Raw genomic sequence first — 27907 nt, 5'->3', positions numbered from 1 at the left:
TTCACCTCCTTGATTATATTTATTCCTAATCATTTTGTGTGTTTGAGACTTTTTTGAATGGAATTGTTTACCTCATTTCTTTCTCAGCAGATTCTTATTGGTATATAGAGCTATTGATTTTTAAAATAATTTTTTTCTGTAGTCATAGATGGACAGAATGCCTTTATTTTATTTATTTATTTTTTTTATGTGGTGCTAAAGACTGAACCCAGCGCTTCACCCCTGCTGGGCAAGTGCTTTGCCACTGAGCTCCAGCTTCAGCCCCGAACTATTGATTTTTGTATTTTAATTTTGTAACCTGCTCTTTTGCCAAATTTAATAGCTCTAGTAGACTTTTGATAGTTTTTTGGATCTTCTAAGTAAAGGATCATATCATCTGCAAATGATCATTTGATTTCTTCCTTTCCTGTTTTTTATCCCTTTTATTTCCTTCTCTTGCCTAATTGCTGTGGCTGGAATTTCTAGCACTATATTAAGGAGTGATGAAAATGGATATTTTTATCTTGGCACAGATTTTAAAGGAAATGCTTTTAGTTCTTTGGGTTTTCATATATAGCCTTTATGATGTCAAAGTAGGGTCCTTCTGTCCCTAGTTGCTTTATTGTTTTTATTATGAATGGGTTGTGAATTTTGTTGAAGGCCTACGTCTGTTGAGATTACTCTGATTTTTGTCCTTAATTCTGTTAGTGTGATAAATTACATTTATTGATTTTCATATAGTAAACCATCCTTGCATCTCTGGAATAAAACCAATTTGACTGTTGTGTATAATATTAATGCGTTGTTGAACATGGTTTGCTAATTTTAAGTATTTTTGCATCTAAGTTCCTCAGGGATATTGGTCTGTAGTTTTTTTCCTTGATGTGTCCTTATCTGGTTTTGGTATGAGTGTGATACTGGCTTCATAGAATGAATTTGGAAGTGTTCTGTTCCTTTCTATTTCATAGACTAATTTGAGGAGGATTGGCATTAGTTCTTAAAAGTTTTTATAGAATTCAGCTGAGAATCCATCTGGTCCTGGACTTTGTTGGAAAGCTTTTTATTACTGCTTCTATCTCATTGCAAGTTATTGGTCTATGTAGGTTTTCTGTGTCCTCTTAGTTCTGTTTGACTGATTGTATTTGTTGGGAAATGTGCCCATTTCTTCTAGGTGTTCCAATTTATTGGAGTATATGTTTTCAAAATGGTCCCTAATGATCTGCTGTATTTCTGAGATGCCTATGGTGATTTCTCCTTTTTCATCTCTAACTTTATTAATTTGGTTTTTCTCCCTTTTTCTTTTGGTTAGTTTGGCTAAGGTCTTATCAGTCTTGTTTATCTTTTCAAAGAGTCGACTCTTTGGTTCATCAGTCCTTTGAATTGTTTTTTTATTCCCAAGTTCATCGATTTCAGCTCTGATTTTAATTATTTCTTGCTTTGTACTAGTTTTGGAATTGGTTTGTTCTTCCTTCGCAAGTGTAAGGAATCCCACGAAAACCATGCCGGACACGGGAAATCATATAAGGAAATTTATTAAGCAATCAGAGTGTCTCCCTGCAGGGTAAGAGAGAAAATGAGAGGAAAATAGAAAGGAAAAGAAAGGGCACTCTAGAGAGAGTGGAAAGCCAGGAGGATAGAGAAAAGTGAGTAGGACAGACAGAAGAATGGAAAAGATGGCGGGGAAGCTACAGTAAAACAGTTGAATTCTGCCGGGCTAACAGGGGACCAATGTTGGAGAAGGATACTTGCAAGCTGACTGACGAACCAATAGCTAGCTAGGATGTTCACAGATTGACAAGTGGTTGGGAGGTGGGCAAAATGACTCTACCCGATGGGTGGGTGAGCAACTTTATACATTTCAGCAAGGGCCTTGAAATTCATCATTACCTTGTTTATTTGGGATTTTTCAGATTTTCTTAAGTGGGCATTCATAGCTGAACTTTCCTCTTAGAATTTCCTTCATAGTGTCCCAGAGGTTCTGGTATGTTGTATCACGATTCTCTTTTGAGTCTAAGAATTTTTTAATTTCTCCTTTGATTTCTTCTGTCACTCATTCATCATTCAAAAGACTATTATTCAATTTCCATGTGTTTATATAGTTTCTATAGGATTTGATCTTGTTGATTACTAATTTTATTTCATTATGATCTAATAAGATTCAAGAAATTTTAGCAGTTTTCTTGTATTTGCTAAGAGTTGCTTTGTAGCCTAAAATATAGTCTATTTTGGAGAAAGTTCCATGAACTACTAGGAAGAAAGTGTATTTAGCTGTTGTTGGATGAAATATTCTATAGGTATCTGTTAGGTCCATTTGATTTTTTTTAAATTTATTTTTATTGTAAACAAATGGGATACATGTTGTTTCTGTTTGTACATGGAGTAACAGCACACCATTTGCTTATTCATACATTTACATAGAGTAATGATGTTGATTCATTCTGTTATTTTTTTTCTCCCCTCCCCTCCAACTCTCTTTTCCCTCTATACAGTCCCTTCTTCCTCCATTCTTGCCCCCCTCCCACCCCCCGTTATGTATCATCATCCGCTTATCAGTGAGATCATTCGCCTTTTGGATTTTTGAGATTGGCTTATCTCACTTAACATGATATTCTCCAATTTCATCCATTTGCCTGCAAATGCCATAATTTTATTATTCTTTATAGCTGAGTAATATTCCATTGTATATATATATATATATATACCACAGTTTCTTTATCCATTCATCAATTGAAGGACATCTATGTTGGTTCCAGTCTGGCTATTGTGAATTGAGCAGCTATGAGCATTGATGTGGCTGTATCTCTGTGGTATGCTGATTTTAAGTCCTTTGGGTATAGGCCAAGGAGTGGGATAGCTGGGTCAAATGGTAGGTCCATTCCAACTTTTCTAAGGAATCTCCACACTGCTTTCCAGAGTGGCTGCACTAATTTGCAGCCCCACCAGCAATGTATGAGTGTATCTTTTTCCCCAGATCCTCGCCAACACCTATTGTTGTTTGTATTCTTGATAATCACCATTCTAATTGGAGTGAGATGGAATCTTAGTGTAGTTTTGATTTGCATTTCTCTTATTACTAAAGATGGTGAACATTTTTTCATATGTTGTTGATTGCTTGTAGATCTTCTGTGAAGTGTCTGTTTGTATCCTTAGCCCATTTGTTGATTGGGTTATTTGTATTCTTGGTGTAGAGTTTTTTGAGTTCTTTATATATTCTGGAAATTAGTGCTCTATCTGAAGTATGAGTGGCAAAGATATTCTCCCACTCTGTAGGCTCTCTCTTCGCATTGTTGATAGTTTCCTTTGCTGAGAGAAAGCTATTTAGTTTGAATCTATCCCAGTTATTGATTCTTGCTTTTATTTTCTTGTGCTTTGGGAGTCCTGTTAAGGAAATCTGATCCTAAGCCAACAAGGTGAAGATTTGGACCTACTTTTTCTTCTATAAGATGCAGGGTCTCTGGTCTGATTTCAAGGTCTTGATCCATTGTGAGTTGAGTTTAGTACAGGATGAGTGATAGGGGTTTATTTTCATTCTGTTGCATATGGATTCCAGTTTTCCCAGCACCATTTGTTGAAGAGGCTATCTTTTCTTCATTGCATATTTTGGCACCTTTGTCTAGTATGAGAAAATTGTATTTATTTGGGTTTGTGTCCGTGTCCTCTATTCTGTACCATTGATCTACCTGTCTATTTTGGTGCCAATACCTTGCTGTTTTTGTTACTATTGCTTTGTAGTATAGTTGAAGTTCTGGTATTGCGATACCCCTGTTTCATTCTTCCTGCTAAGGATTGCTTTAGCTATTCTGGGTTTCTTATTCTTCCAGATGAATTTCATGATTGCTTGCTCTATTTCTGTAAGGTATGTCATTGGGATTTTAATTGGAATTGCATTGAATCTGTATAGCACTTTTGGTAGTATGGCCATTTTGACAATATAAATTCTGCCTATCCAAGAACATGGGAGATCTTTCCATCTTCTAAGGTCTTCCTTAATTTCTTTCTTCAATGTTTTGTAGTTTTCATTGTAGAGATCTTTTACCTCTTTGGTTAGATTGATTCCCAAGTATTTTATTTTTTTGAGGCTATTGCAAATGGGGTTGTTTTCCTCATTTCCCTTTCAGCTGTTTCGTTGCTTGTGTATAAAAATGCTTTAGATTTATGCATGTTGATTTTATAGCCTGCTATTTTGCTGAATTCATTGATGAGGTCTAAAAGTTTTCTGGAGGAGGTTTTTGGATCCTCTAAATATAGAATCATGTCATCCACAAATAGTGACAGCTTAAGTTCCTCTTTTCCTATTCATATCCCTTTAATTTGTTTAGTCTGCCTAATTGCTCTGGCTAGAGTTTTGAGGACAATGTTGAATAGAATTGGTGAAAGAGGACATCCCTGTTTTGTTCCCATTTTTAAAGGGAATGGTTTCAGTTTTTCTCCATTTAGAATGATGTTGGCCATGGGCTTAGCATAAATAGCCTTTACAATGTTCAGGTATGTTCCTACTGTCCCTATTTTTTCTAGTGTTTTGAGCATGAAGGGGTGTTGTATTTTGTCTAACGCTTTTTCTGCGTCAATTGAAATAACCATATGATTCTTATCCTTAAGTCTCTTGACATGATGGATTACGTTTATTGATTTACGAATGTTGAACCATCCTTGCATTCCAGGGATGAACCCCACTTGATCTTGGTGCACAATTAATGTCTTTGGATACGGTTTGCCAATATTTTGTTAAGGATCTTTGCATCTATATTCATCAAGGATATTGGTCTAAAATTTTCTTTCCTTGATGTGTCTTTTCCTGTTTTGGGTATGAGGGTGATATTAGCTTCATAAAATGAGTTTGGTAGGGTACCCTCCTTTTCTATTTCCTGGAATACTTTGAGAAATATTGGAATGAGTTCTTCTTTGAAGGTCTTGTAGAACTCGACTGAGAATCTGTTGGGTCCTGGGGTTTTCTTGGATGGTAGATTTTTAATGGCTTCTATTCCATTGCCTGATATTGATCTGTTTACATTGTGTATGTCCTCCTGTTTCAGTTTGGGAGGAGCATATGTCTCTAGAAATTTTTCAGTGTCTTCAGTAGTTTCTATTTTGTTGAAATACAGATTTTCAAAGTAGCTTCTTCTTATGTTCTGTATCTCAGTGGTGTCTGTCGTGATATTTCCTTTTGCATCATGTATTTTAGTAGTTTGAGTCTTTTCTCTCCTTCTCTTTGTTAGTGTGGCTAAGGGTTTGTCTATTTTGTTTACTTTCTCAAAGAACCAACTTTTTGTTTTGTCAATTTTTTGAATAGTTTCTTTTGTTTCAATTTCATTGATTTCAGCGCTGATTTTAATTATTTCCTGTCTTCTACTACTTTTGGTGTTATTCTGTTCTTCTTTCTAGGGCTTTGAGCTGTAATGTTAGTTCATTTAGTTGTTGAGTTTTCATTCTTTTCTGGAATGCGCTCCATGCAATGAATTTTCCTCTTAGTACTGCTTTCATAGTGTCCCAGAGATTTTGATATGTTGTATCATCATTCTCATTGACCTCTAAGAATTTTTTAATCTCCTCCCTGATGTTTTTTGTTATCCATGATTCATTCAATAGCATATTATTTAGTCTCCAGGCGTTGGAGTAATTTCTCTTCTTTATTTTGTCATTGATTTCTACTCTCAGTCCATTATGATCTGATAGAACACAAGGCAGTATCTCTATTTTTTTGCATTTCCTAAGGGCTGCTTTGTGGCATAACATATGGTCTATTTTCGAGAAGGTTCCATGTGGTGACAGCTGTGCATTAAAGTCACCCAGAATTATTGTGTTCTGGTCTATGTGATTCCTGAAATTGAGAAGGATTTGTTTGATGTACAGGGATGCACCATTGTTTGGGGCATAAATATTTACTATCGTTATGTCTTCCTGATTTATGTTTCCCTTAAGCAGTATGAAATGTCCTTCTTTATCCCTTCTGACTATCTTTGGCTTGAAATTCACTTTATCTTATATAAGGATGGAAATCTCTGCTTTTTTACTGAGTCCATGTGCATGGTAGGTTTTTTCCCATCCTTTCACCTTTAGTCTGTGGATGTCTTTTTCTATGAGATGAGTCTCTTGCAGGCAGCATATTGTTGGGTCTTTCTTTTTAATCCATTCTGCCATTCTATGTCTTTTGATTGATGAGTTTAGGCCATTAACGTTGAGGGTTATTATTGAGATATGATTTGTATTCCCAGTCATTTGGCTTATTTTGGTTTTTAAGTTGGCTTAGTTTCTCCTTTGAGTGGTTTTTCTCTAAGGTAGTTCCTCCCTTTGCTGACCTCCATTGTTTTTCATTTCCTCCTCATGGAATATTTTGTTGAGAACATTCTGTATAGTGCAGGCTTTCTATTTGTAAATTCTTTTAACTTTTGTTTATCATGGAAGGATTTTATTTCATCTTCAAATCTGAAGGTTAGTTTTGCTGGGTATAGGATTCTTGGTTGGCAACCGTGTTCTTTCAGAGCTTGAAATATGTTGTTCCAGGCCCTTCTAGCTTTTAGAGTCTGGGTTGAGAAGTCTGCTGCTATCCGTGTTGGTCTCCCTCTATATGTAATCTGATGCTTTTCTCTTGTGACCTTCAAAATCCTCTCTTTATTTTGAATGTTAGACATTTTCATTATAATGTGCCTTGGTGTGGATCTGTTGTGATTCTGTGCATTTGGTGTTCTGTAACACCAAATGTTTGATTGGGCAACTTTATTTTCAAGATTAAATATTTTGTCTTCATTGTCTGAGGTTCTGTCTTCCAAGTGGTCTAGTCTTTTGGTGTTGCTTTCCATTGAGTTTTTATTTGGTTTATTGTCTCCTTCATTTCAAGGATTTCCAGTTGGGTTTTTTTTGAGAATCTCTCTCTCTTTGTTGAAATGATCTTTTGCTTCCTGCAGGTATTCTTTCAGCTTATTGGTATTTTCACTCATTGCCTGCATTTGCTCTCTTATCTCATCCTTTGCTTCGCGAATCATCTTAATCATGTATAATCTGAAGTCCTTTTCTGACATTTCTTGTAACATACTGTCATTGGAGTCTATTAATATAGAATCTAGATTTGTTTGGATCATTTTCTTCCCTTGTTTTTTCATGTTGTTCGTGTATCTTCCCCTCTAGCACTGCAAATCTGGGGTATTGCAGATTTCCCCCTATAGGCTTATAGTGGCCCTATAGGTTTCCAAAACCCTTTCTTTAAGGGGAGATCAATATTAGCAGTGCCCAAATCAGACACTATACAATCCTAGACCAAATAGCCCCTATGGGGACAATAACAAAATTGTCATAGTAAACAAAATGAGTTCAAATGTTATCTTCGGTAAAACACACAGGTTTGCAATAAGGTCTGCAGTTTCTAATGGAGGACAAAGAGGATGCAGAGGGATGTAGAACGTGGCTGTTAATGGGATAAGAAAAGAATATACAGAAGTTCTAGAAAATAGAAAGGGTGAGAGTGTAATCAAAAGAAATTGGATGTTAGCATGCAAAAAAGGGAGAAAGGGACTCTGAGGGAACAGGTAAACGAAAGCAAAAGAGAGCAAGAAAAGTAAACAAATAAAAACTTAAATTTTTTAAAAAGGAGAAAAAAGAAAATCTACAGTATAACAGTCATATACTAATGAAACCTCCCAGTGTTCAGTAGCCTGATGCATGAGAGGTACCTGACAATGAGCTTCAAGCCTCTAGTAGGCGTCGCAGGATGTGAATTGCCCCTCCCAAAGATCAGAGCTCCGGCTTCCAGGATTATCCAACATGGCTGCTCTGGCTTGGAAATGTGTTGGCAAATGGGGAGCTGCAGCTCAGGGGTGGACGTGGTCAGCTGGAGGTCCTGGAGATGGGATGCGGTTGGTCAGGCAGGGGTCCTGGAGGTCGGGTGTGTTTGGTGTGGTTGTGGGATCCTGGAGGCCGGGTGCAATCGGTCAGTCTGGGGGTCCTGGTGATAGGGCACAGTGAATTGGTCTGGGGGTCCTGGCAGCAGGGAGCAGTCAGTCGATGTGAGGACCCCAGAGGCAGGTAGTGGTTGTTTGGGCTGAGGTATCGTGGAGACGGGGCTCAGTCAGTCTGGCCAGGGTTCCTACGGGGCCTGGCTGTTGTCTCAAAATGGCCCCATTTGTGTTTTAATATTTTTTAAGTCCAAAAGTTTTACTGAGTTTATGTCTGGATGACGTATGTAATGGTGAGTAAGGTATATCAAAATCACCCAGAATTATTTTACTGGGGTCTATCTGGGGCTTCAATTTGAGTAGTTGAGTAGTGTCTCGTTTATGTAATTAGTTGCACCCACGTTTGGGGCATAAATATTTTTTATTGTTATATCTTGTTGGATTATTCTTTTTACCAATATGACGCAACATCCTTTGTCTCTTCTGATTATTTTTGGTGTGAAATCTGCTTTCAGATATAAGAGTAACTACTCCTGCTTGTTTTCCTGCTCCATTGCATGGTGTATCAGTTTTCTTCCCTTTCTTTCAGTCTGTGGCTGTCTTTGCCTGTAGGGGGAACTCTTGCAAACAACATATAGTCAGCCTTTTTTTTTTTTTTTTTTTTAAATCCATTATGCCAGCTTGTAACTCTTAATTGGAGAGTTCAGATCATTTACGTTATGTTGTTATAGAAAAATGTTTATTAATTCCTATCATTTTGGTTTATTTATTGTGTCTAATTTGGTCCTGGTTATCATATGCTTAGCTACTCTTCAAATGAAATTTGTTCTTTTGTGAGTTCTGAGGTTTTTTATTACTTTGTGTGCAGTATTTCTGTAAGTTCTGTAGTGCTGAATTCTTCTAGTTTCTGCTTATCTTGGAAGGGTTTTATTTTATCTTTAATTTTGAATGATAGTTTTATTGGATATAGCAGTCTTGGTTGATAGTCATTCTTTCAGAACTTAGAACACATTGTTTCAAGTCCTCTTAGAGTTTGTGCTGATGAGTCAGAAGTGATTCTGATTGGCTTGCCTCTAAATGAGATGTTTTCTCTTGAGGCTTTTAAAATTCTGTCCTTGATCTGTATGGTAGGCATTTTAATTATAATATATCATGAAGAGGTTCTTTTTTGATTTTGTCTACTTGGGTTTCTGAATGCTGCCTGTATCTGGATGATGATCTCATTCTGAAGGTTTGGAAAAATTTGTTATTATTTTCTTGAAGAGTTTATTCATTCCATTAGCCACAACACATAACTCTCCTCAATTCCAGTGATTCTTAAATTTGTTCTCTTCATGTTGTCCCAGAATTCTTATATATTCTGACCATGAGTACTTTTTTTTTTTAATTAAAACTGTCTGAATGTTCAAGGTTGGCCACTTTGTCTTTTAGCTCTGAGATTCTGTCTTTAGCATGTTCTACTCTATTAGACTTTGAACTGCATATTTTATTTGATTTATTGTGTCTTTCATTTCCAAAATTTCTATTTGGTTCTTTTTAAGTATTTCTATCTTCTATTGAATTTCTCATTCATACTCTCTACTGACTTCCGTAATTTGTTCAGTTGTTTTTCTGTGTTCTTTTGGAATTCATTGATCATTTTTATAATGATTCATTTGAATTCCTTATATTTCACCCACTTCAGTATTTTTGAGGTCATTTGCTGGTGAACTATGAACTTTATGAGGTACATGTATTCATATGACGAATTTTATGCATCTGTTAGAAGGGATTTCTCTTCCACTCATATGTTTGGTCCTTTGTAGGGGGTATGTTCTTCACTTGCCAAAGTGTCCTAGAGTGATCTGGATTGAGACCCCCTGTAGATGTGGTGACCATAGCCTTTGTGTTATCTCTGTTTTTGCTATAGCTATGGATGTCCATAGGTGGGACCTGGGAGCCCACCCTTAGCTGTTTGTACTTGGGACCTGGTGGTTAGTTTGGGTTTTTGTTTCTTCTATTCTTCGTATTAAAGATTTTCTGCTTCTGTTGGTGGGTAGAGCCTGCATAAACTGCAGAACTACAGTTGATAAAGCATCTTGAGTTTAGCAGCTGATCACAGTGGGGGATGCATATTGGAGTCATTTCTAAGGATCTCAGCTGGCATAGCCTGATTCTTCTTTACTATCTTTGAGTAGTGTGTTGCAGCTCTTAAGGCGAGCCATGTCCTCTAGTGTTGCAACAGACCCCAGCAACTCACGGTCAACTTCCTGGATTCTTGTCTTTCATATCCAAAGAATGAAATTCATGGGACAATGGAAGGCAAGAGTAGATGTGTTATTCAGGTGTGAAGAATAGAAACAGAACTCTTGTAGGGGCAAGAGGGGACCCTAATAGGAGTTGCTGCCTGAGTGTGTTAGTCCAGGGGTTTATGTAGAACTTGGGTCAACACCATTGGTCCAAATTTATGCTAATCAGGGTTTGGAAAGTACTAACGCTGTTGGTTAACCTTTTGAGTCTGAACTTTCATTCACGTCCGCCCCACTTCTGTTTTCTCTTCTTTGGCAAGGAAGTGCAAGAGGTTGCAGGAGGTTGAGGTCAGCGGATCTAGATGCTCCTGGGTTCTGGGTTGTGTGGCACTGTGTGGATCAGGTGTCTCCACTGGCTGTGACCTTCTGCTTGCTACCCACCCTCCAGTCTACCTGGGTCATCTCTCCGCAGCTCCAGGACAAGGGCTTGACTTCTACTGAATTTAATGCTTTACCACCATTCGTTACCTGCCAAAACATATATTAGCTACAATTTTTGCCTGGTCAGGGAGGTAGTCTCTGGTAGTTTGTACTATCTTTTATTGGTCAGTCTGTGCCACCATTGGGTTGCCAACTGGGTAAACCACTATTAAACACCCTGTATCAAATCATGATTAGAAAATTGGATGATGTTTTAAAAATATTTTAGCACAGTTCTGTTTAGCTTTCTGGAAAAAGCATCTGTAGTAAGGTACATGATGGGAAAGAGGAGGAGCTAAAACTGGCAAGATTATTAGGGGGGTATTTTCTAAGTCATGAATATTTTACTGGGGCTTGAATGATAAGAAATGCTATACTTTTTTTTTTTTTTTTTTTTTGAGATTGGAGATGGGAAGGTATTAGGTATTGACAGGAGCCGCATTTTTGGAATGCTGCCCACTCAGTTTTTATTTCATAACAGATGGGCAAATAGTTGGACATTGGTGACCAAAAGAAAGACATACCAAGGAGAGGTGAAACTGGAATGGGTGATAGAGCAAAAGCCTTGCAGATAATAGAAGAAAAGGGAACTTGAGTTTTGTGTGGACCAAGTATATTACAAAGTAAATCTATGAAGTAGATATCAATTTGTATTTTTTCAGAGACAAAATGAAGACTTAGGTTAATCATCTCACATGAGCATGGATTAGAGGTTTAAATTTAGGTCTGTTTGTCTGCAAAGTTTATGCTACCAATAAGGGTGGGGGGAGTCTTTTTACTGGTTACTCTATCTGAAGATTCAAATGTGGGATGGGGTCTTCATTTATGTTTCATTGATGTTGTCAGCAGCATCTTCAACTTCAAGAAAACAGGAGAGTAAATGATGCCTGCCGGAGATTAGGTTCCCTGTGATGCTGATTCTGAGATGGAGATTAGCATGTAGAGTTTTATTTGGGAGTGTTCTTGGAGTTCACACTTCTGAAAGGAAAGAATTTTATCATCACTGGCAGAGGGTGTGGTGCAGCCTCAGTGAGGGCCAAGTCTGATTCCACAGGGAGCCCTCTAGAGCTGTCCTCAGTTGCTATGAACTGTACCCTGTGCCCACTGATTTTGGAATGTGGTTTGCTCTGAGAGGACGGAATGACCTTGGGCAAGGGGTTTCTCTTCAGGGAGTGACTTTGTGTGTGTGTGTGTGTTTATAAGCGATTGGGAATTGAACCCAGGGCCTTGAGCATGATGGGCAAGCACTCTGCCACTGAGCTACATCCCAGCCCAGGGCAGGCTATTTTAAAAATGCCAACAGCAGAGGCCTGTCTGCTGGCAATACTCACAGCAGCTGGAGGAGTAGGTCTTCAATACTAAAGGGAAAATATGGATGTCAAGTTGTGGTGTCCACTACAGTGCCCCTAAATTGATTTTACTCTAGGAGAAATAGGGCTTCAGTGAGTAGTAGTGAGGAACTATCTATTTGATGAAGCAGAGTTGCCAAAGCAGCTTAGGAGAGTATGGGCTATACTTATCACTTTAAGAGAGGGTAGGTGTAGATGTCCAACATGGGGAACTTTCTCAAGAAGTTTTGCTATAAGGAGGGGCAGAGAAATGGGACCATGGATGAAAAGGATTATAAAGTCTTCCTTTAATAGGTGTGTGACCAATTAACCTTTCTGTTCCTCAGTTTCCTAGCTTGTAAAATGGAGAAAATAATAGGATTATGTGAGGATTAAATAGTTTGTGTGGATCAGGAGTCCTGGCATGCCCTTAGTTGAGTCTTCTGCTTTGGAGTCTCTGACAGCTACAATCACAGTGCCAGCCATTGCCATATTCTCACATGAAGTCTTGACTGGAAAAGGATCTTTCCAAGTTCATGTGGCTGTTGGCAGAATTCACTGCCTCGTGGGTTGTTGGGCTGAGGGTCTTAATTCTTAGCTAGCTCTTGGCTAGAGCCTGCTCCTTTTTTTTGCCTTCTGGACCTCTCCAGCAGTGCAGCTTGCATCATCAAGGCACGCAGAGTGAAAAAGAAATGAGAGAAGCAAGACAGAAGCCACAGTCTTAATGTAACCTGATCAGAGATGTGACATCCCATCCTTTGCCATGAGTTTCAGGTCCTGATCACACTTAAGGAAAATGGATTACACAAGTGTATGATATTAGCATAGGGGAATCATTAGGCGCCATTTTAGTTTTCCTGCCACATTTAGTATGCGCTCTGTTTGCTGCTTTTATTATTCTGATGGAAATGAAAAGGTAGTATTGAAGGAAAGATGTCCTTGATTACATGACAGGAAGAGAAATGGAGTGGGCACAAGTGGAGGGATTGGCCATAGTTCATCTGTTGTTTTAAAATGGGGAAAACAGTAAAAATATCTAACTGTGATAAGTGGTAGATAGAGCAGTGTTCTTTTGTATTTCTTTAGTGGAAGAGGAAGTTAGGTCATCAGAGGGAGGGGAAAGGAAGAGGTGTGGTAGTTTTGAGAAGTGAACTTTTGAATCATCTGGAGTAGGGGAGTGAATTGACTAGGGAGATGTGTTTAATTTGCCAGACATCACCCAGGGCTTAATGTCATGTATTTAAAGTGAGACCAGTTAGCAGGATTATGTTTCTTCAGCTGCTTAGGTGCAAATGTGGGAGGAAGATAAGACTTTAATAAGGATTAAGGTTCTGCCAGGCCAGTACAGTGGGGAGAACAGTCGAGGAAATGATTATAATTATAATGACTGGCCATGAACTCTAGGCCCATTAAAGAGGGAAGTGTGGCAAAAGATGGAAGAATTATTGGAATCAAAGTACTGAGAAAAGAACTAAGAAGTTAGGAGATGATCGTCAGATTGGCTGCTTGAAATACAGGTTAAGGAAGGAATACTTGAAATGCAAATTGTGGAAAGCCTTAGAGTATCTGGAAATAGGGTTCATTAGAACCATTGCCTAGTAGTATGATAGAGAAAAGACGCCATCTTATCCCTGATGTCTTTATTAGGGAATATGGCTTGTGATTGGTAGAGTGGACTGCTTCTAGAGAAGGTAGTTTTCTCTTTGCATCAGAGTAATTAACATGAAGATTCTCTGGAGTTAAAAATCAAAGACAAAGAAGCAAGGATTAACTTGTTAGGTAGAATGTCAAGATTGAGGCCATAAAGTAGTAATTTATGTAGTCCAAAAATTTAAAGATTTTGATGTTGAACAGTTCTTGTACAGATTTTGTATTTAATTGTGAACATTTGCTTCCTCATCATTTTTGTTTCTCATTTATTTTTTATTAAAATTTTAAGCAAATACATAAGAACATAAAGTTATATTATATAGTACCATATGTTTCAGTACATGTATACATTTGTGAAATCAATTAAACATATTTATCTTCTTAAATATCTATCACTTCTTCATGGTGAAAACCTTCAAAATCCTTTCTTCTTTTTTGAAATGATACAGTACACAATTGATATCTGTAATCACTTCACTCTTCAGATAGCACTCTAGAACTTCTGACTCAAAACTGAGAATCAGTACCTTTCCTCATCCTCAGTTGAACTTTCGTCATCACCTTCTCTGGTAACTACTATTCTCTCAATTTCTATGAGATTAACTTTTAAAATATTTCACATGTAAATATCATCATGCAGTCCTTGTTTCTCTTTGTCTGGCTTACTTACCACAATAATCTCCAATTCTATCCATGTTGTCACATTCTTTTTTATGCCTGAGGAGTATTCCATTGTGTGTATGTACCACATTGTCTTTAACTTATCAGTTGATGGTCTCTTAGGTTAATTCCATTTCTTTTCTGTTGTGAATACTGCTGCAGTAAATATAGGAGTACAGATGTCTCTTTGATGTTCTTCTTTTATTTCTTTTGGATAAATACCCAGGAGTGGGATTGATGGATCATATATATGGTAGTTTTATTTTCAATATTTGAGAAATTTCTGTATTGTTTTCTGTAATGACTGTACTAATTTACATTCCTGTCAACAGGGTGCAAGGGTCCTTTTTCACAATATCCTCAAACACTTACCTTTTGTATTTTTTTGTTGTAACCTTTCTTACTAAAGTCAGGTGATATCTCATTGTTTTGATTTGCATTTCCCTGATGTTTAGTGATATTTGAGCATTTTTTCATATATTGGTTGTCCATTTGTACATCTTCTTTAGAGAAATATCTATTTAGCTCTATTACCAAATGTACAATTAGATTTCTTTGTTATTAAGGCTTTTTTTTTAGTTTCTTATCTATTTTGGTTGTTAGCCCCTTGTTATATGTATGGTTTGCAGTTTTCTCTCCTATTCTGCAGACTGTTTCTTCACTCTGTTGATTGTTTTCTTTGCTGCACAGAGGTTTTTAGTTTGGCATATTTCTGTTTCCTGTGTTTTCTTCTAATATTACATTATTTTGGACCTTACATATCATTTCATTTCTCTACACATGGGTACCCAGTTTTCCTAGCACCACTATTGCTTCTTTTACTAATCAGTATCTACTTATCTTGACATTGTAATGGCACCTGGATTTTCCTTATAGGGACTATTCCCTGTTTCCAATCTTTATGATTCTAATGTTGTTGACTACCCCTCTCCAAAGATACCATGAACTCTGGCTGGCCTGTGAAAATATCCCCAAGGATGGGCACATGAAGTAAGTGCCACAAGAGACTTTGGGAAGGAGACTTTTGCTCTTTCAGTGCTGCTTCAACCTGTCCAAGAATTGAGTCAACATGAGGTGGAGGGGAAAAGAGATAAGAGATGGTGAAAGAGTTCTCGTGACAATATTTGAGCCCTTAATCAAGCGACCTTAAATCTACCTCTGGAATTTTTATTTGCCTTAGATCAATAAATATTCTTTAAGTAGGTTTTCTGTCACCCATGATCAAAGGAGACCTAATGGGTGGATACAGTTACCATAAGGCTTTTTGCCAAATCCTTTAAGCTTGTTTGAGTAGTGTGCAGTGAAGCTGACATGTTAAGATGTAGAATCTTCAAAGCTCTTTTTCCCTTAGATCCCTTAGTAAGAAGATCATACTCTTCTTATTGTTGGTGTCCTTAGGAAAGGCAGTGTGGGGCAGTAAGAGAACATCAGATCAAACTAGAGTCAAGCCTTGTGTCTGATAGCTAACTATATTATTTCAACCCTCTTAGACTCAGTTTTCTTATCTGTAGAATGAGGAGAATGATGGTGATTTTGCAGTATGATTAGAAGGATTAAATAGGATAGTGGATATGAAATGTCCAGCATGATCTTGAACACTGTTGACTCCCTTCTTCTTTCCTCTTTTCCCAACCTTTAGCATATTGTTTGACACACAGTAGTAATTCAGTAAGTTTTAGTGTGAAGAATATATACATAACTGAACAAATACCCTCGGGTTCTTCTTCTTACCCTTCTGTTTCTGAATTTTTACTGTATTCAAGTTACTGCAATTTATTTAATTAATAGGTTCTTTTTTTCTTTTCCTTTTTAAAAAATCTTTTAAAAATGAAATCTTGCTAGACAGATTCTTTTTTTTTTTCCTTCCCAGCTTTGGCATCTGCCTCTGGCTCAATTATGTGTTCATGTTCATGTTATCATTCCAAAATTATTGTGAGAAATAATGACGCTAACATTCATTGACTACTTGCTTTGTATAAGGCATTGTGCTTTAAACTTTATATATAGTATCTTATTTATTCCTCATAATAAGATAACCTTAAAGATATGTACTGATTCCAGAGTCTAAAGTACTTCTTAAAAGATATAAGGAAAGGTACATAATAGAGATTCAGCATTTTATTCTATTTTCCTTTATTAAAATTACAGTCCTTCTAATTGCATGAATGCAATCATAGACACAATATAATGTATTGGTTAAGAATGTAGATCCTAGAGCTAGGCTTCCTGGGTTTGAATTCTGGATCTATCATTTACTAATTATTTATCTCTGGTTAAGTTATATAATACTGGGGTACCCCATACTCACCATCTGTAAAATGTTTTATTTCATTTTAGGTTCCTAAATATTTGTCACAGCAATGGGCTAAAGCCCCTGGAAGAGGTGAAGTAGGGAAACTGCGGATTGCCAAGTAAGTTATTTACATATTATTGACATTTTAAAAAGTTGTTTTTTAAAAGATTTTACAAATGTAATGTGATTTCAGTTCTTGGTCACTTAGAGAATTTACTTGGAAGATGAAAAGTAATGAGCACATCAAGTCTTGTCAAAAGAGATGGTTAGGTACCTTGTAAAGAAAAATGCTTGTCTATGTATGTGCAGTCTTCAGCGACAGGCATGTGAATATAGAGTGCAGTTTATTGGCAAAACATAAGGTGTGTGTGGTTCCCCCACCCCTCTATCCTTTGTATTTTGTGTGAGGATGTGTACCTGGGTTAGGTGTAACTGGATGCCCCAAAGGCGGCTTTTCAGTAAAAGGACTTTGCCACTATGCTACCATACTTGTTTCTAGGACTTTGGAAGAAAGTAGGGAACATCTAGTAAACAGTGTAAAGAGAAGCCTCAAAAGCTGAGTTGATGTCAGCCTAAGGTCAACATCATTTTCCTTTCTTTCTATCCATTTATTTTTAATCAAAACTCTAGTCAGCTTCCCGTGCCTACTACTCTATTGAAATAGCTTTTACCTGTTAACAGAATCCTCCCCTTTATCATTTAGCTTTTGCTTTATAACAGACAACACCAAAATTTGGTGACTTATAATAAAAATCATCTTATTTGTCCTTAATTTTATGGATTGGTTCTGGTTGGGCTGACCTGGCTGACTTTCTTGACAAGGATGATGTCCGTAGTGTCTGTTGGCCTTGCCAGTTGGGGTGATGAGCATTTGTTTCATCTCCAGCATATTCATTCTGATAACGGCAAAAGAATTCCTAATAGCCAAAAAGAGGGGAAGCCCCAGTGTACAAGCACTTTGCAAACTTGATCTTGTGTCTGTTTGCTGGAGTTCTATTGGCAAAGCAACTCACGTATCTAATTTCAGACTCAAGGGTGGGACAATGGATTCCTATGTCAAAGAATTTGTTAATTCCAAGAATTTGTGTTATTTATTTATTTATTTTTGAATGCCGTATCCACATTCCTAAATCTTAGAGTCAAATAACAGCCTTCTTAATTGACCTTCCACAGAATTTAATATGACTGATCATGTCCTTCCTGGAATACTTTTTTTTAACTTCACGTCTGAGACAATACTTTCTTGCCCTCTTCCTTCATTGACTGTTCCTTCTTAGTCTCTGTTTTTTTTTTTTTTTTAATATTTTAGGTGTAGAGGGATACCATATTTTGATTTATTTATTTATTTGGAGCTTAGGATCAAACCCCGTGCCTCACATGTGCTAGGCAAGCACTCTACCACTGAGCTATCCAATCTTAGCCCTTAGTCTCTGTTGTTAACCCCTTCTTAGGTCACTCTTTTAATTTGTATAACCCTGAGTTCTGTTAGTTCTTTTCTTCTCTTTTCACTTGCTTTCTAGGTGTTCTTATCTGGTTTCATTGCTTTAAGTAGCTCAAGTTTTGCCCTATGCATGAATTCCACACTCCTAATTGTGACAGCTTCCTCAGTGTTCCTTTTCCCATGTTTCAGATGCATCTCAAACTTAGTAATTGCAATGGGAGACTGAAACAGGAGGATTCCAAGTTCAAGATCAGTGTCAGCAACTTATTGAGGTCCTAAGCAAACCAATCTAAAAATAAAAAAGACTGGGGACGTAACTCACTGGTAAAATGCCCCTTGCTTTAATCCCCAGTACCAAAAACAAAACAAAACAGTAATTGTACTACTTTTGTTCCATCTCTTTGAAACAATCTTCCTCTAGATATCTCCATGACTGGCTCTCATACTTTTTTTAGGTCTCTGGTCAAATAACAACTCATCAAAACCTTTTCTGACCACCCTATACACAATACCACCTTGTACTTTCAACTTTCCTTACCTTCTTTTCTTACCACTGTTCTTTCTTGTAGTTGATGATTTATTCACTGTGCCAGTCAGGCATACTGTATATTTGTTTGTGTTTTGTTCATCTCTCCTGCTAGAGTATAAGCACTACATAGTCAGATTTTTTTGGTCCTGATTGTTACTATTTCTCCAGTATTCAGAACAGTGCTTAATATAGTATGTATTTGGTAAATTTTTATTGAATTAGTAATTGAAAACTACGCAGTTAACAGTGGAAACAGGCTTGAATTCTGATTGGTAAGATAACTCCAGCTGGGTCTGGTTTATGCTAGGTATGCACTTTTCCCCCAGTAAGCCTCAGTCATACGATTACTGAAAAAGGAAAACAATGTATACTTTTAATTGAAATCTGTAATGATTAACTTCTAGAATTAAATTATGGAAGTGGAATTCTTTGTAAATGCAGATAATTACCTACTTTCTGTTAAAGACTTCAGAATTTTTATGTTAGGTTACAGAATTGGGAACTACCACCAAAATCTCAGAAACATATGTCACCAAAGAAAGGCAGACTAAGGGAGAAAGACCTTAGCCACTGAAATCCTTGGTGTTATGTCCTGACTTCACTAGAGCTCAAGACCTGGCTACTGGGTGGTTGTTTGGCTTTGGGGCTTGTCTCCAAGCCTTTCCCACCCATAGGAGTGTGTTTATAAGACAAGTGAAATAACTTAAGGTTGGTTTAAATGCTTTGAGTTGGTTAAACTCAGATGTTTGTAATCCTGTAAACCTCTGTATAAATAAAATACTTGTTTGAGAAATGTAAAATCTTTCTTTTAATGTGGAAAGGGGAGACTCATGGGAAACAGAGTAAAAGGAACTAAAGTTCATGGAAAGCCATGCAAGCCCCAAATATTATTTTGATCACTAATGTAAGATCTTAAAGATTGTCACATGCTAAACAAGCAATGAGTATGCTGCATTTTTCTTTATTAATCCTAGCTTAGTAGAAAATTTCTAGCTCTTTTTCTCCCTCAGTATAAGGTAGATGGTTTAAATAATTGTATTTAATACACAATACCTGGAATAGTACCAGTTATGTGTTTCCTTGTACAATTACTATTGAGTCCCCTGTTCTTTCTCTAGAGTGTACTGATTTTCTGGTTTTATAAATTATATGGTTATCCAGAATATTAATAGTGTATGTGTGTGTGAGTGTGATGTGTTTGTGTGTTTTCTTCCATCCATTACCAGGCCAGTTTGCCAGTTTTATGTGGTAGCATTATTAATTCCTGTAGGAGTCCAACCAAAGTCCCATAGAAATATTGTTTGTGTGTGTTTTATGGCATAAGTAATACATATTTTAATTTTTTAAAAATTACCTTTGTACAAATAAAGGAAAACTCATCTGTTTTCCCCATTCACATTCCTTAGAAGTGGTAACAGTTTGGTATGTAATCTTCCAGATTACATACAGATTATTTTGGATGCTTAGCATATGGACAGAGTTTTAAAACATCTTTATTTATTCCACTGATCACAGCTAAGTGTTTCTCAAACTCCTTTAAGCATCATTTTGCTAACTTTAGAACATAGCACAGAACTTGAATTTTTTTCTTTTTGTCATTGACTCATGTTTAGTTCTAAGACTTTGGTTTATTCTGTTTTTTTTTTTTATGTCTTCCCTTGGGTCTTTAGTCAATACCCCTGCTACTTGTTTTTCCCATTTTAGTTTCTGAATTCTTTTGAATATAAAATCCTCAGTTAAAGTGGTTTGAAATCCCCGTATTTATGTCACTTTAATCAATCACAGTTGAAAAAAGTATACTCACCAGAATTTCTTTTTTTTTAATTTATTTTTATTGTACACAAATGGGATACATCTTGTTTCTCTGTACATGAAGTAGAGGCATACGATTTGTGTAATCATACATTTACATAGGGTAATAGTGTTTGGTTCATCCACCAGAATTTCTTAAAAGGAAATTGTTTGATTTAGGAATTTCTATACCAGTGTAGGGGACAGAAAAGGAGCAGATGGTGAAAATGTGTGTGTGTGTCTGTATGTTTTATATGTAGGCAAAAGAACCAGCTATCTGATATGGCATATAATCAATCTTGTCTGATGGAAGCTCTAGACCCTTTTAATGATGAGAACAGATATATAGTGAATAGCACCCTAATATTACTATGGAAATACTTGCAAACAACTTATTCCTTGGTAGATCTCCTGACTGTATTCTCCAGTCTGCCTTGTTTACATTCCTGTTTTACTTAGTTTTGGTTACTGTTGGTGAATTACAAGATTTGCTATTAAACAAGTGTAGGATGGGTGAAGGAATGGCTTAGCAGTGTATGTGACTAGGTTATGAGAATTTTAGTTGATTTCAAGCATAATATGAGTCATCAAATTTATGTGGTTGTAAGCAGAAGGCTCCATTAATAGATGTTTGTTGTTTAGAATGAAGTGGGATGATAGTCCCACTCTCTTCTCTACTGGTTCGCTCACAGTGCAAACATTATGTTTAGTTTTTCGTACAGCTCTTGAAGAGAGACATGGCCAAATAAGTTCATTTAGTGGACTGAAACTAGGAATAATGAGAAAGCTATTTTAATCAGTGATTTATGAGGAATGCGGAGCATTTGAAGGTATTAGGGCTGCTAAGAGAAGATTTAGGGCAAACCAAGGGAACTGTCTTCACATATTTTTAAGATTAGAAGATGTGTAATCAACTATTGATTCTCGAGATGAAAACTAACCAGTTTATGGGGTTACCCGTGGTTAAAAAAAAAGTGATTTGGGATAAAAAGTGAAAACAGCTGAAGTTTTTGAAAGGCACTGTGGCATACCGGCTAGGAATATGGAACAGGCGATCAGGCCTGAGGTTTAGTCCTGACCTTGTCACTGGTTAGCTGTGTGTTTTGGGTAAGTTGACTACCCTCTCTCTTTCCTCATTTGTTAAAAGAAGAAAGTATTACTACCTCGTAGATTCAGTGTATGTACAGTATTAGTCAATAGTGTTCACCTTCTGTCATACCACACATCTTCCACAGTCCAGATAACAGACATTGCCTGTGTCTAATGTGGTGTAACTCTAGGCACCCTCTGCCACCAACTCTCCCAAAGGTAAACAGCAGCATGCTGTGCAGTGTAGTCCAGAAGCTGGGAAGACCTGCATGGAGTGGTTTACTCCAACAGAGAGAGGGCTGCAGGCTAGAGAGGCTGGGAGAGGCAGAGGCAAGGGAAGAATGGGAATGCAGTTGGGAATGTTTCTCTTCCCAAATTTGGTTCTGAGTTAACACCTGAAAAAAAAGAGAGTTCAGTTATGAATAGGATGAGTAACAGCCAATTTTAACAGTTGGTAACATTTGGACCATTTGTATAAAGCAATCTATATGATGTTCCTAAACTGTTGTACTTGGATTGTTTTTATACCTTTGGACATTTTGACATGTACCACATTTTAATTAGCTTATAGTTTTGCTTTAGCTCTTTAATTTTAAAGCCAACTTTCTTTATCACCATCTTGCCTCAGAATACTTCAGTTTTCTGGGCTGGGTTTGTAGCTCAGTGGTAGAGTGTTTGCCTAGCATGTGTAAGGCACTGGGTTTGATCCTCAGCACCACGTAAAAATAAATAAAATAAAGGTCCATCAACAAATAAAAAAATTTTTTAAAAATACTTCAGTTTTCTAAATGTTTGATTCATATTATATTTTATTGACAATCATGACCCATACCTATACAATTAAGACTTCTTCCAGAGAATCTTAATTTCTAGCTTTATATCTAAATACACTTATTATTCCTTGCCATGTAGAAGCCTACCAATAATAGAACAAAAGTCAATGAGATATCTTTTATTGTTAAATTGAACAAATTTAAAAGTGTTATAAATTGGTATAAACTTTTTTAAAAAGGCAGTCTGAAAACACTAGTATATATATACACACATAATATATACAACACACATGCACATAGACAATATTGCTGCTCAAAACAGAATGTTAATCCTGTTGTTTTCTCTGACAGCTCACACCTCAAGCATTTTGTTTAGTTCTTTGTGCTGCCATTCTAGAGGGAGACATAAACATACCCGGCAGAGTAGGACAAGGGTATTGAGAAGGCTAGAAAAATTAAAAATAAAATGTTCATGCTTATGACTAAGCAGTCCCATTGATTGCTAGGAATTTATTCCATGGAAGCAGTAATTTAGTAATGCAAAGAATGATAAATAGTGATGTTAATTGCCGCATTGTTTGTTGTAGAGAAAAATTAGTGACATCCTTATATTCTTTAATAAGGGATTATTTAAATAAATGGCACATTTTAAAATTATTTCATGACTTTTATTTTAAAATAGTCTCAAACTACAAAAAAGTTAGAGGAACAGTATAAAAATCTTTCTTCCTGGACCATTTTAGAGTAAATTGCTGACTTCATGCCCTGCTACCCTCTAATATTTTAATGGGTATTTCCTCCAGTGATGTTCTCCCATATAATCACAATATAACTCTCCAAATCAGTAATTAACATTATAAAGTACTACTGCCTAATCTTTAGACTTCAGTCAAGGTTTTCCAGTTATCTTAGTATTTAACAAAAAGATCCAGTGTAGAATCAGGTTGCCTTCTGTTGCCATGTGTTTTTAGTTTGCTGTACACAATTTAGAACATTCTGAAGTTTTTCCTTGACTTTTCAATCTATAGATGTCAACACTATTGTCATTTACAAGGCAGTTATTTTACAAAATTTCAGCTGGTCTGGTGTTTCTTCATGATTAGATTTGAGTTATGTGTCCTTGGCAGAATTATAACAAAGGTGAAACTGGGTTCCTGTATTCTAGCAAAGTTTGCATGGTTTCATTTTTACCTGTTACTGGTGATGCTAACTTTGATTGTCCTATGGTGTCTTCTGAGCTGCTTTACTGTAAATTTATTTTTTCCATCTTTGTAATTACTGAATATTCTGTGAGGCGGTACTATAAATATTATAAAATTTTCAGTTTATTTGTTTTAGTATGAACTCATGGATTCTGATTTTATTCAGTGGCTCACAGTTTGCAATTTCATTTTTTCTGTTGTTCAGATTGTTCAAAATTTAGCCAGTGGGAACTCCTTCTATATGGCTTCCTTGTCCTTTTATTTCTATTTGTCATCTAATTTTATTCTTTTAAAATGGTATTGGGGATTGAACCCAGAGTCTTGCACCTGCTAGTCAAGCTTTCTACCTCTGAACTATATCCCCAGCCCTTTCTTATTCTTTATTTTAAGATAGGGGTCTTGTCAGGTTGCCCAAGCTGGCCTTGAACTTGAGATCTTCCTGCCTTGTAGTATAAGTCTTCTGACCTTTCAGCACGTCCTCATCGTTTTTTGAACACTTCTTACTTTTTGACATAGATGTTTTAGGTTCGTCTTTTTCATTTCTGCCTGATCCCTGGATCAGCCATTTCCATAAGGAGCCTCAGTTCCTTTTTGAGGAGAATGATATTTAGAAACCAATATCTGGATATCCCAAGTGTTCATTGTGCTCCCAGGCCTTCTCAGTAAGCAGCACAGAGTTACTACCTGCTCCCCCACCTGCTGTATATCTGTATATCTACATACATTGAAAATCATGACTTCATACCACTATCTGGTTCCTTTTTTTCCCTCTTTTCTTGTTTGTCCCTCCTTTCTAAAAGTGAAAATCCTGGTTCTAGTTATCCTACATGTATTTACTTATTTGTTTAGGTTTCTATTCTTATTTGTTCAGTCCCTGCCCATCTCACCCCATGTGTTGAATGTCCTCATCCTGCTTGGGTTGTAGCTCTCCCATCTGGCTCCCACCTTTGCTGCCCCCATCACTCAGTCATGCTTCCATTCCATTTCCTACATAGGGATGCCTTGTTAGCCTGCTAGGGGTCCAGCAGCTTGCTTCAGGTTGTCCTCCCATGAATGCCCTCACTTGCTAGGCTCTGATACACTTCTTACTGAGCCATTCCTTTATGGAGAGAACCCTCCTTCTCCACCTGGCTCTGATTCCTTGCCTCAGGCTGTTCCCTCAATCCTGGGACATACTCTTTACCCTGCTTGGACTATGACTATTTTTCTGCCCAACCCTCTCTGCAGATACTTGCTTGATTTCACCTAATGGTTTTTTAGCTAAATTGTTGAGGAAGGAGAGGTATGAATGAGAATTAAAACAAAACAAACAATAAAAAATCCTCAAGCAGAGTTGAAAACTTGATGTTGTGTGGTTGGTTTTCTTTTGTTTTTGTGATACTGGGTTCGAAACCCCAGACCTCACATACCTATTAGGCAAGCTCTCTACTACTGAGCTACATTCCCAACCTTCATTGGTTTTCATAACTGAGAAAGGATGATGCTTTATTATCAGTGATAACAAAAACTCATGACCCCATTGGTGTTAGATCCAAGAAGTACTTAAAGTATGGGAAAAAAGAAAGACATGATTGTTAATAATTTTTTTTTAAACATTTTTTGTGGTTGTCAATGAAGCTTTTATTTTATTTATTTATGTGTGGTGCTGAGGATTGAACCCAGGGCCTCACACATGCCAGGCAAGTGCTCTACCGCTGAGCCACAACTCCAGCCCTGATTGTTAATAATTTTTATAAAGCAAGAGGTATGAGACTGAAGTCTAAAGAAGCAGCTGTGGAGTGTTGACAAATGAACTAAGAGTAGCGAAGGGGGAAATTCATAGCGTTATGAAAAACTCAGAGAAGGATGGGCCAGATGTTTACCTCATTAATTTCTGAGCATACTGCTGTGTTGTACAATAGTTGATGTTTGTCCTTTTGACCATAGGCCATCATCCACTAGGTATATTATATTTGTAATGTAGAACAACAAAAGATGGTGTGTAATTTTGTACATCCATGCATGAAAGCAAGGGAATATGTGTCTTCTTTTTCAAATAAGTTTTAAGTCTTTTAAGGATTAACTTTTTTCCCTAGAAAATTAACTCATCCAGAGCTCATCAATCTCTTTATCAATCCAGCTAAGATGCTGTTATAATTACATATGTGAAGATAAGTTATCCTCCCCTCCTGTGTTCCCTAGTTGCATGTGGGTGATTTTCTAGTTATCCAGATTAGAAATGTCAACATGATCTTTAATTCATCCTTTTTCCTTTACTGCCCACTTCTAGTCATTTCCTCTTCTGTCAGTTCTATAAGCTGTTCTAAACTCTTAATGACTCATTGTGAACTTTCTTGTATTCCATAACTACTGGTTCAAGCGTTCATTCCATTTTATGTAGGTTTTTATGTAGGTTTTTGTGTCCATACAATTCAGTGAACATTATGAGAGTGCCTTCTGCAACTTTGCCTTTTCTTTGCCCATAGCACTTCTGTTTTAAAGGCAACTAAATTAAATGCCTCTAGAAGCCAAGTTCAGGAGTGACAGGGAAGAGACTGTGATAGATTTAGTGCCTTCCTCAAACACATGTCTAGGGAATTATTGTCAAGTTGAATTGGGGGAGAGTTGTAAAGTCTTGTAGTTTATAAGAGAAGCTGGGAATTCATTTTATGTGAAATCTTAATATGTTCTCGCCTCTTTTCTAAATACTTTCTCAACTAAGAAGATGAACACTGCATTTTAATATGCAATGAAAGACTGAGGAAACCTATAGTAAATAAATCTGTTTAAGAAATTGAACTGCTTAGTCTGTTCTAAAAGACTCTGCTGCTTGATCCCAGTCTTCCATTCTGGTACCAGAAAGAATGTGCTAGATATTTTGTCATTTCTCATGGTTACTTGGGGGCTATTCCTGTAGTCTGGAATGCTCCTATTGTGTTGACCTCACCCCACAGTCAAATTCATCTTTTCTTGGCTTTCTAGTCTGCATTTCCTTGACGATGTGTTTTACTTCTGCCTTGACGTTTTATCATTTTGACAGGATATGAAATGCCTTGTTTATAGTTGTTTATGGATTGCACTATTTTTATTAGACTGGAACTTCCCTGAGGACAAGGTCCTGTAGTCATATTATACCAGGCTTCTATAACAATGCCTAGAGGATTGTATAGTAGACTTGTAATAACAGAATGAAAGATTGAGCTACTGAATAAAGGCAGATTAGAACTAATCTGAGTAGAAACTGGTCTTCATATCTCTAGTCACCTTTAGTCCCTCCTACATGTTTTCCAGTCAAAGTTTTCTGGAGTATCTTTGTCCTTTATTCATTTGTTTGAACAGTGTCTGTAGATCTCTATTGCCTAAAGAATAAAGTTCGTGCTTTGTACTCTGATATTTAAGATCTTCCATGTTTAACTTCGGTTTTAGTTCATCTCTCACTATGCCTGTTGCTTTTTCTTTTTGTGTGCGTGTTGGAAATTGAACCCAGTCCCTCATAAATGGTACACACACTCTGTTCCACTGAGCTGTACACCCAGACGCACCATTCCTTATATTGCCTCTTTTCCAGCCAAATCTGATTATTTATTTGTGATCAGACCCTTATGTGACTTGTCTGAGCTATTCACTTCTGAGATAGTATTTCCTCATTTCTTCCTATTGCAGTCTTACTTAGTGTTTCAAGGATCAGCTCAGATCTGCCTCTTTGTTAAGTCATCCCTTAAGTCTTAAAATGAAAGAAATTGTATTCTCCTGTCTGATCCTGGCACACACAGCATGGCTTTCTTAAGGGAACATTAAAATTTATGTCTTCTGCTGGCAGGGGAAGAGACCTTATCCTTAGTACTTTGCATGTAGTAAGTAAATACATATTTTTTAAAAAGTTAGGTTATTTATATAGAATGCACATTAATCCATATTTGTAAAAATTTTTTAAAGTGTAATTCATATTTGTGTGAAATAGTGTAGAAAGATGTCTACCTGTACCAAGATGTTAACAGTGAAATTATGGCTATTTCAAAATATTTTTTAGTTTGTTTGCAGTAAAAAGTGGTTATATAATGGGCATATATTATTTTTATAATGGAGAAAATTTCTTACAATTTTAAAATATGGTTAAACTTAATAATTATTGATCATTAAGATTTTAGGTAAATGAAACCTTTTCAGGTAGACAAAATAAATAGTAAAATTTGATGAAATTCTATTTAGATCAGGTATTAAATATACATTTACATGCTGAAGGCTAAAAATGTTCAGAAATAAAGATAAGAATCATAGGAGCTTTATTTGGACAGAGTGGTGTTAGGACACGTAGTGTTAAGTGACACAAGTTCTTAATATCTAGAATAATCATGTAGCATCAATGTGACTGTTTTTTCCTATAGATTACAAATAGTTGGAGGAAGTCAAGGGTAAACATTAGTCTTTATAAATGTAATATTTTACATAAATATGAAGCAGCATTATTCCTTTTAGTTCTTAATTCACATTTGAAAACAATATGAAATCAGAATAATTTTAAATATTTCCTTTCCTCTCTTTTAGGAATCAAGGAAGGACTGAGGTAAGATTAATTATATGAAAAAAATTTTAAAGCAT

At 36.5% G+C, this 27907-nt stretch overlaps 1 protein-coding gene across 1 annotated transcript in view; it reads left to right on the top strand.

Annotated features, from left to right (window-relative positions):
- Positions 1–27907, top strand: part of Gtf2f2 (general transcription factor IIF subunit 2) — a 142619-nt gene that overhangs the window by 5304 nt on the left and 109408 nt on the right. Inside the window, exons 2-3 of the mRNA XM_047553142.1 lie at positions 16549–16622; positions 27854–27872. Coding sequence (XP_047409098.1) covers positions 16549–16622; positions 27854–27872 — 93 coding nt within the window. The remainder of the gene's footprint in view (positions 1–16548; positions 16623–27853; positions 27873–27907) is intronic.

The sequence above is a fragment of the Sciurus carolinensis genome, chromosome 5 (genome assembly GCF_902686445.1).
Source record: "Sciurus carolinensis chromosome 5, mSciCar1.2, whole genome shotgun sequence".
Lineage (NCBI taxonomy): Eukaryota > Metazoa > Chordata > Mammalia > Rodentia > Sciuridae > Sciurus > Sciurus carolinensis.
Note: the sequence above shows the minus strand (reverse complement) of the source record. Positions and strands in the feature narration are given on the sequence as shown.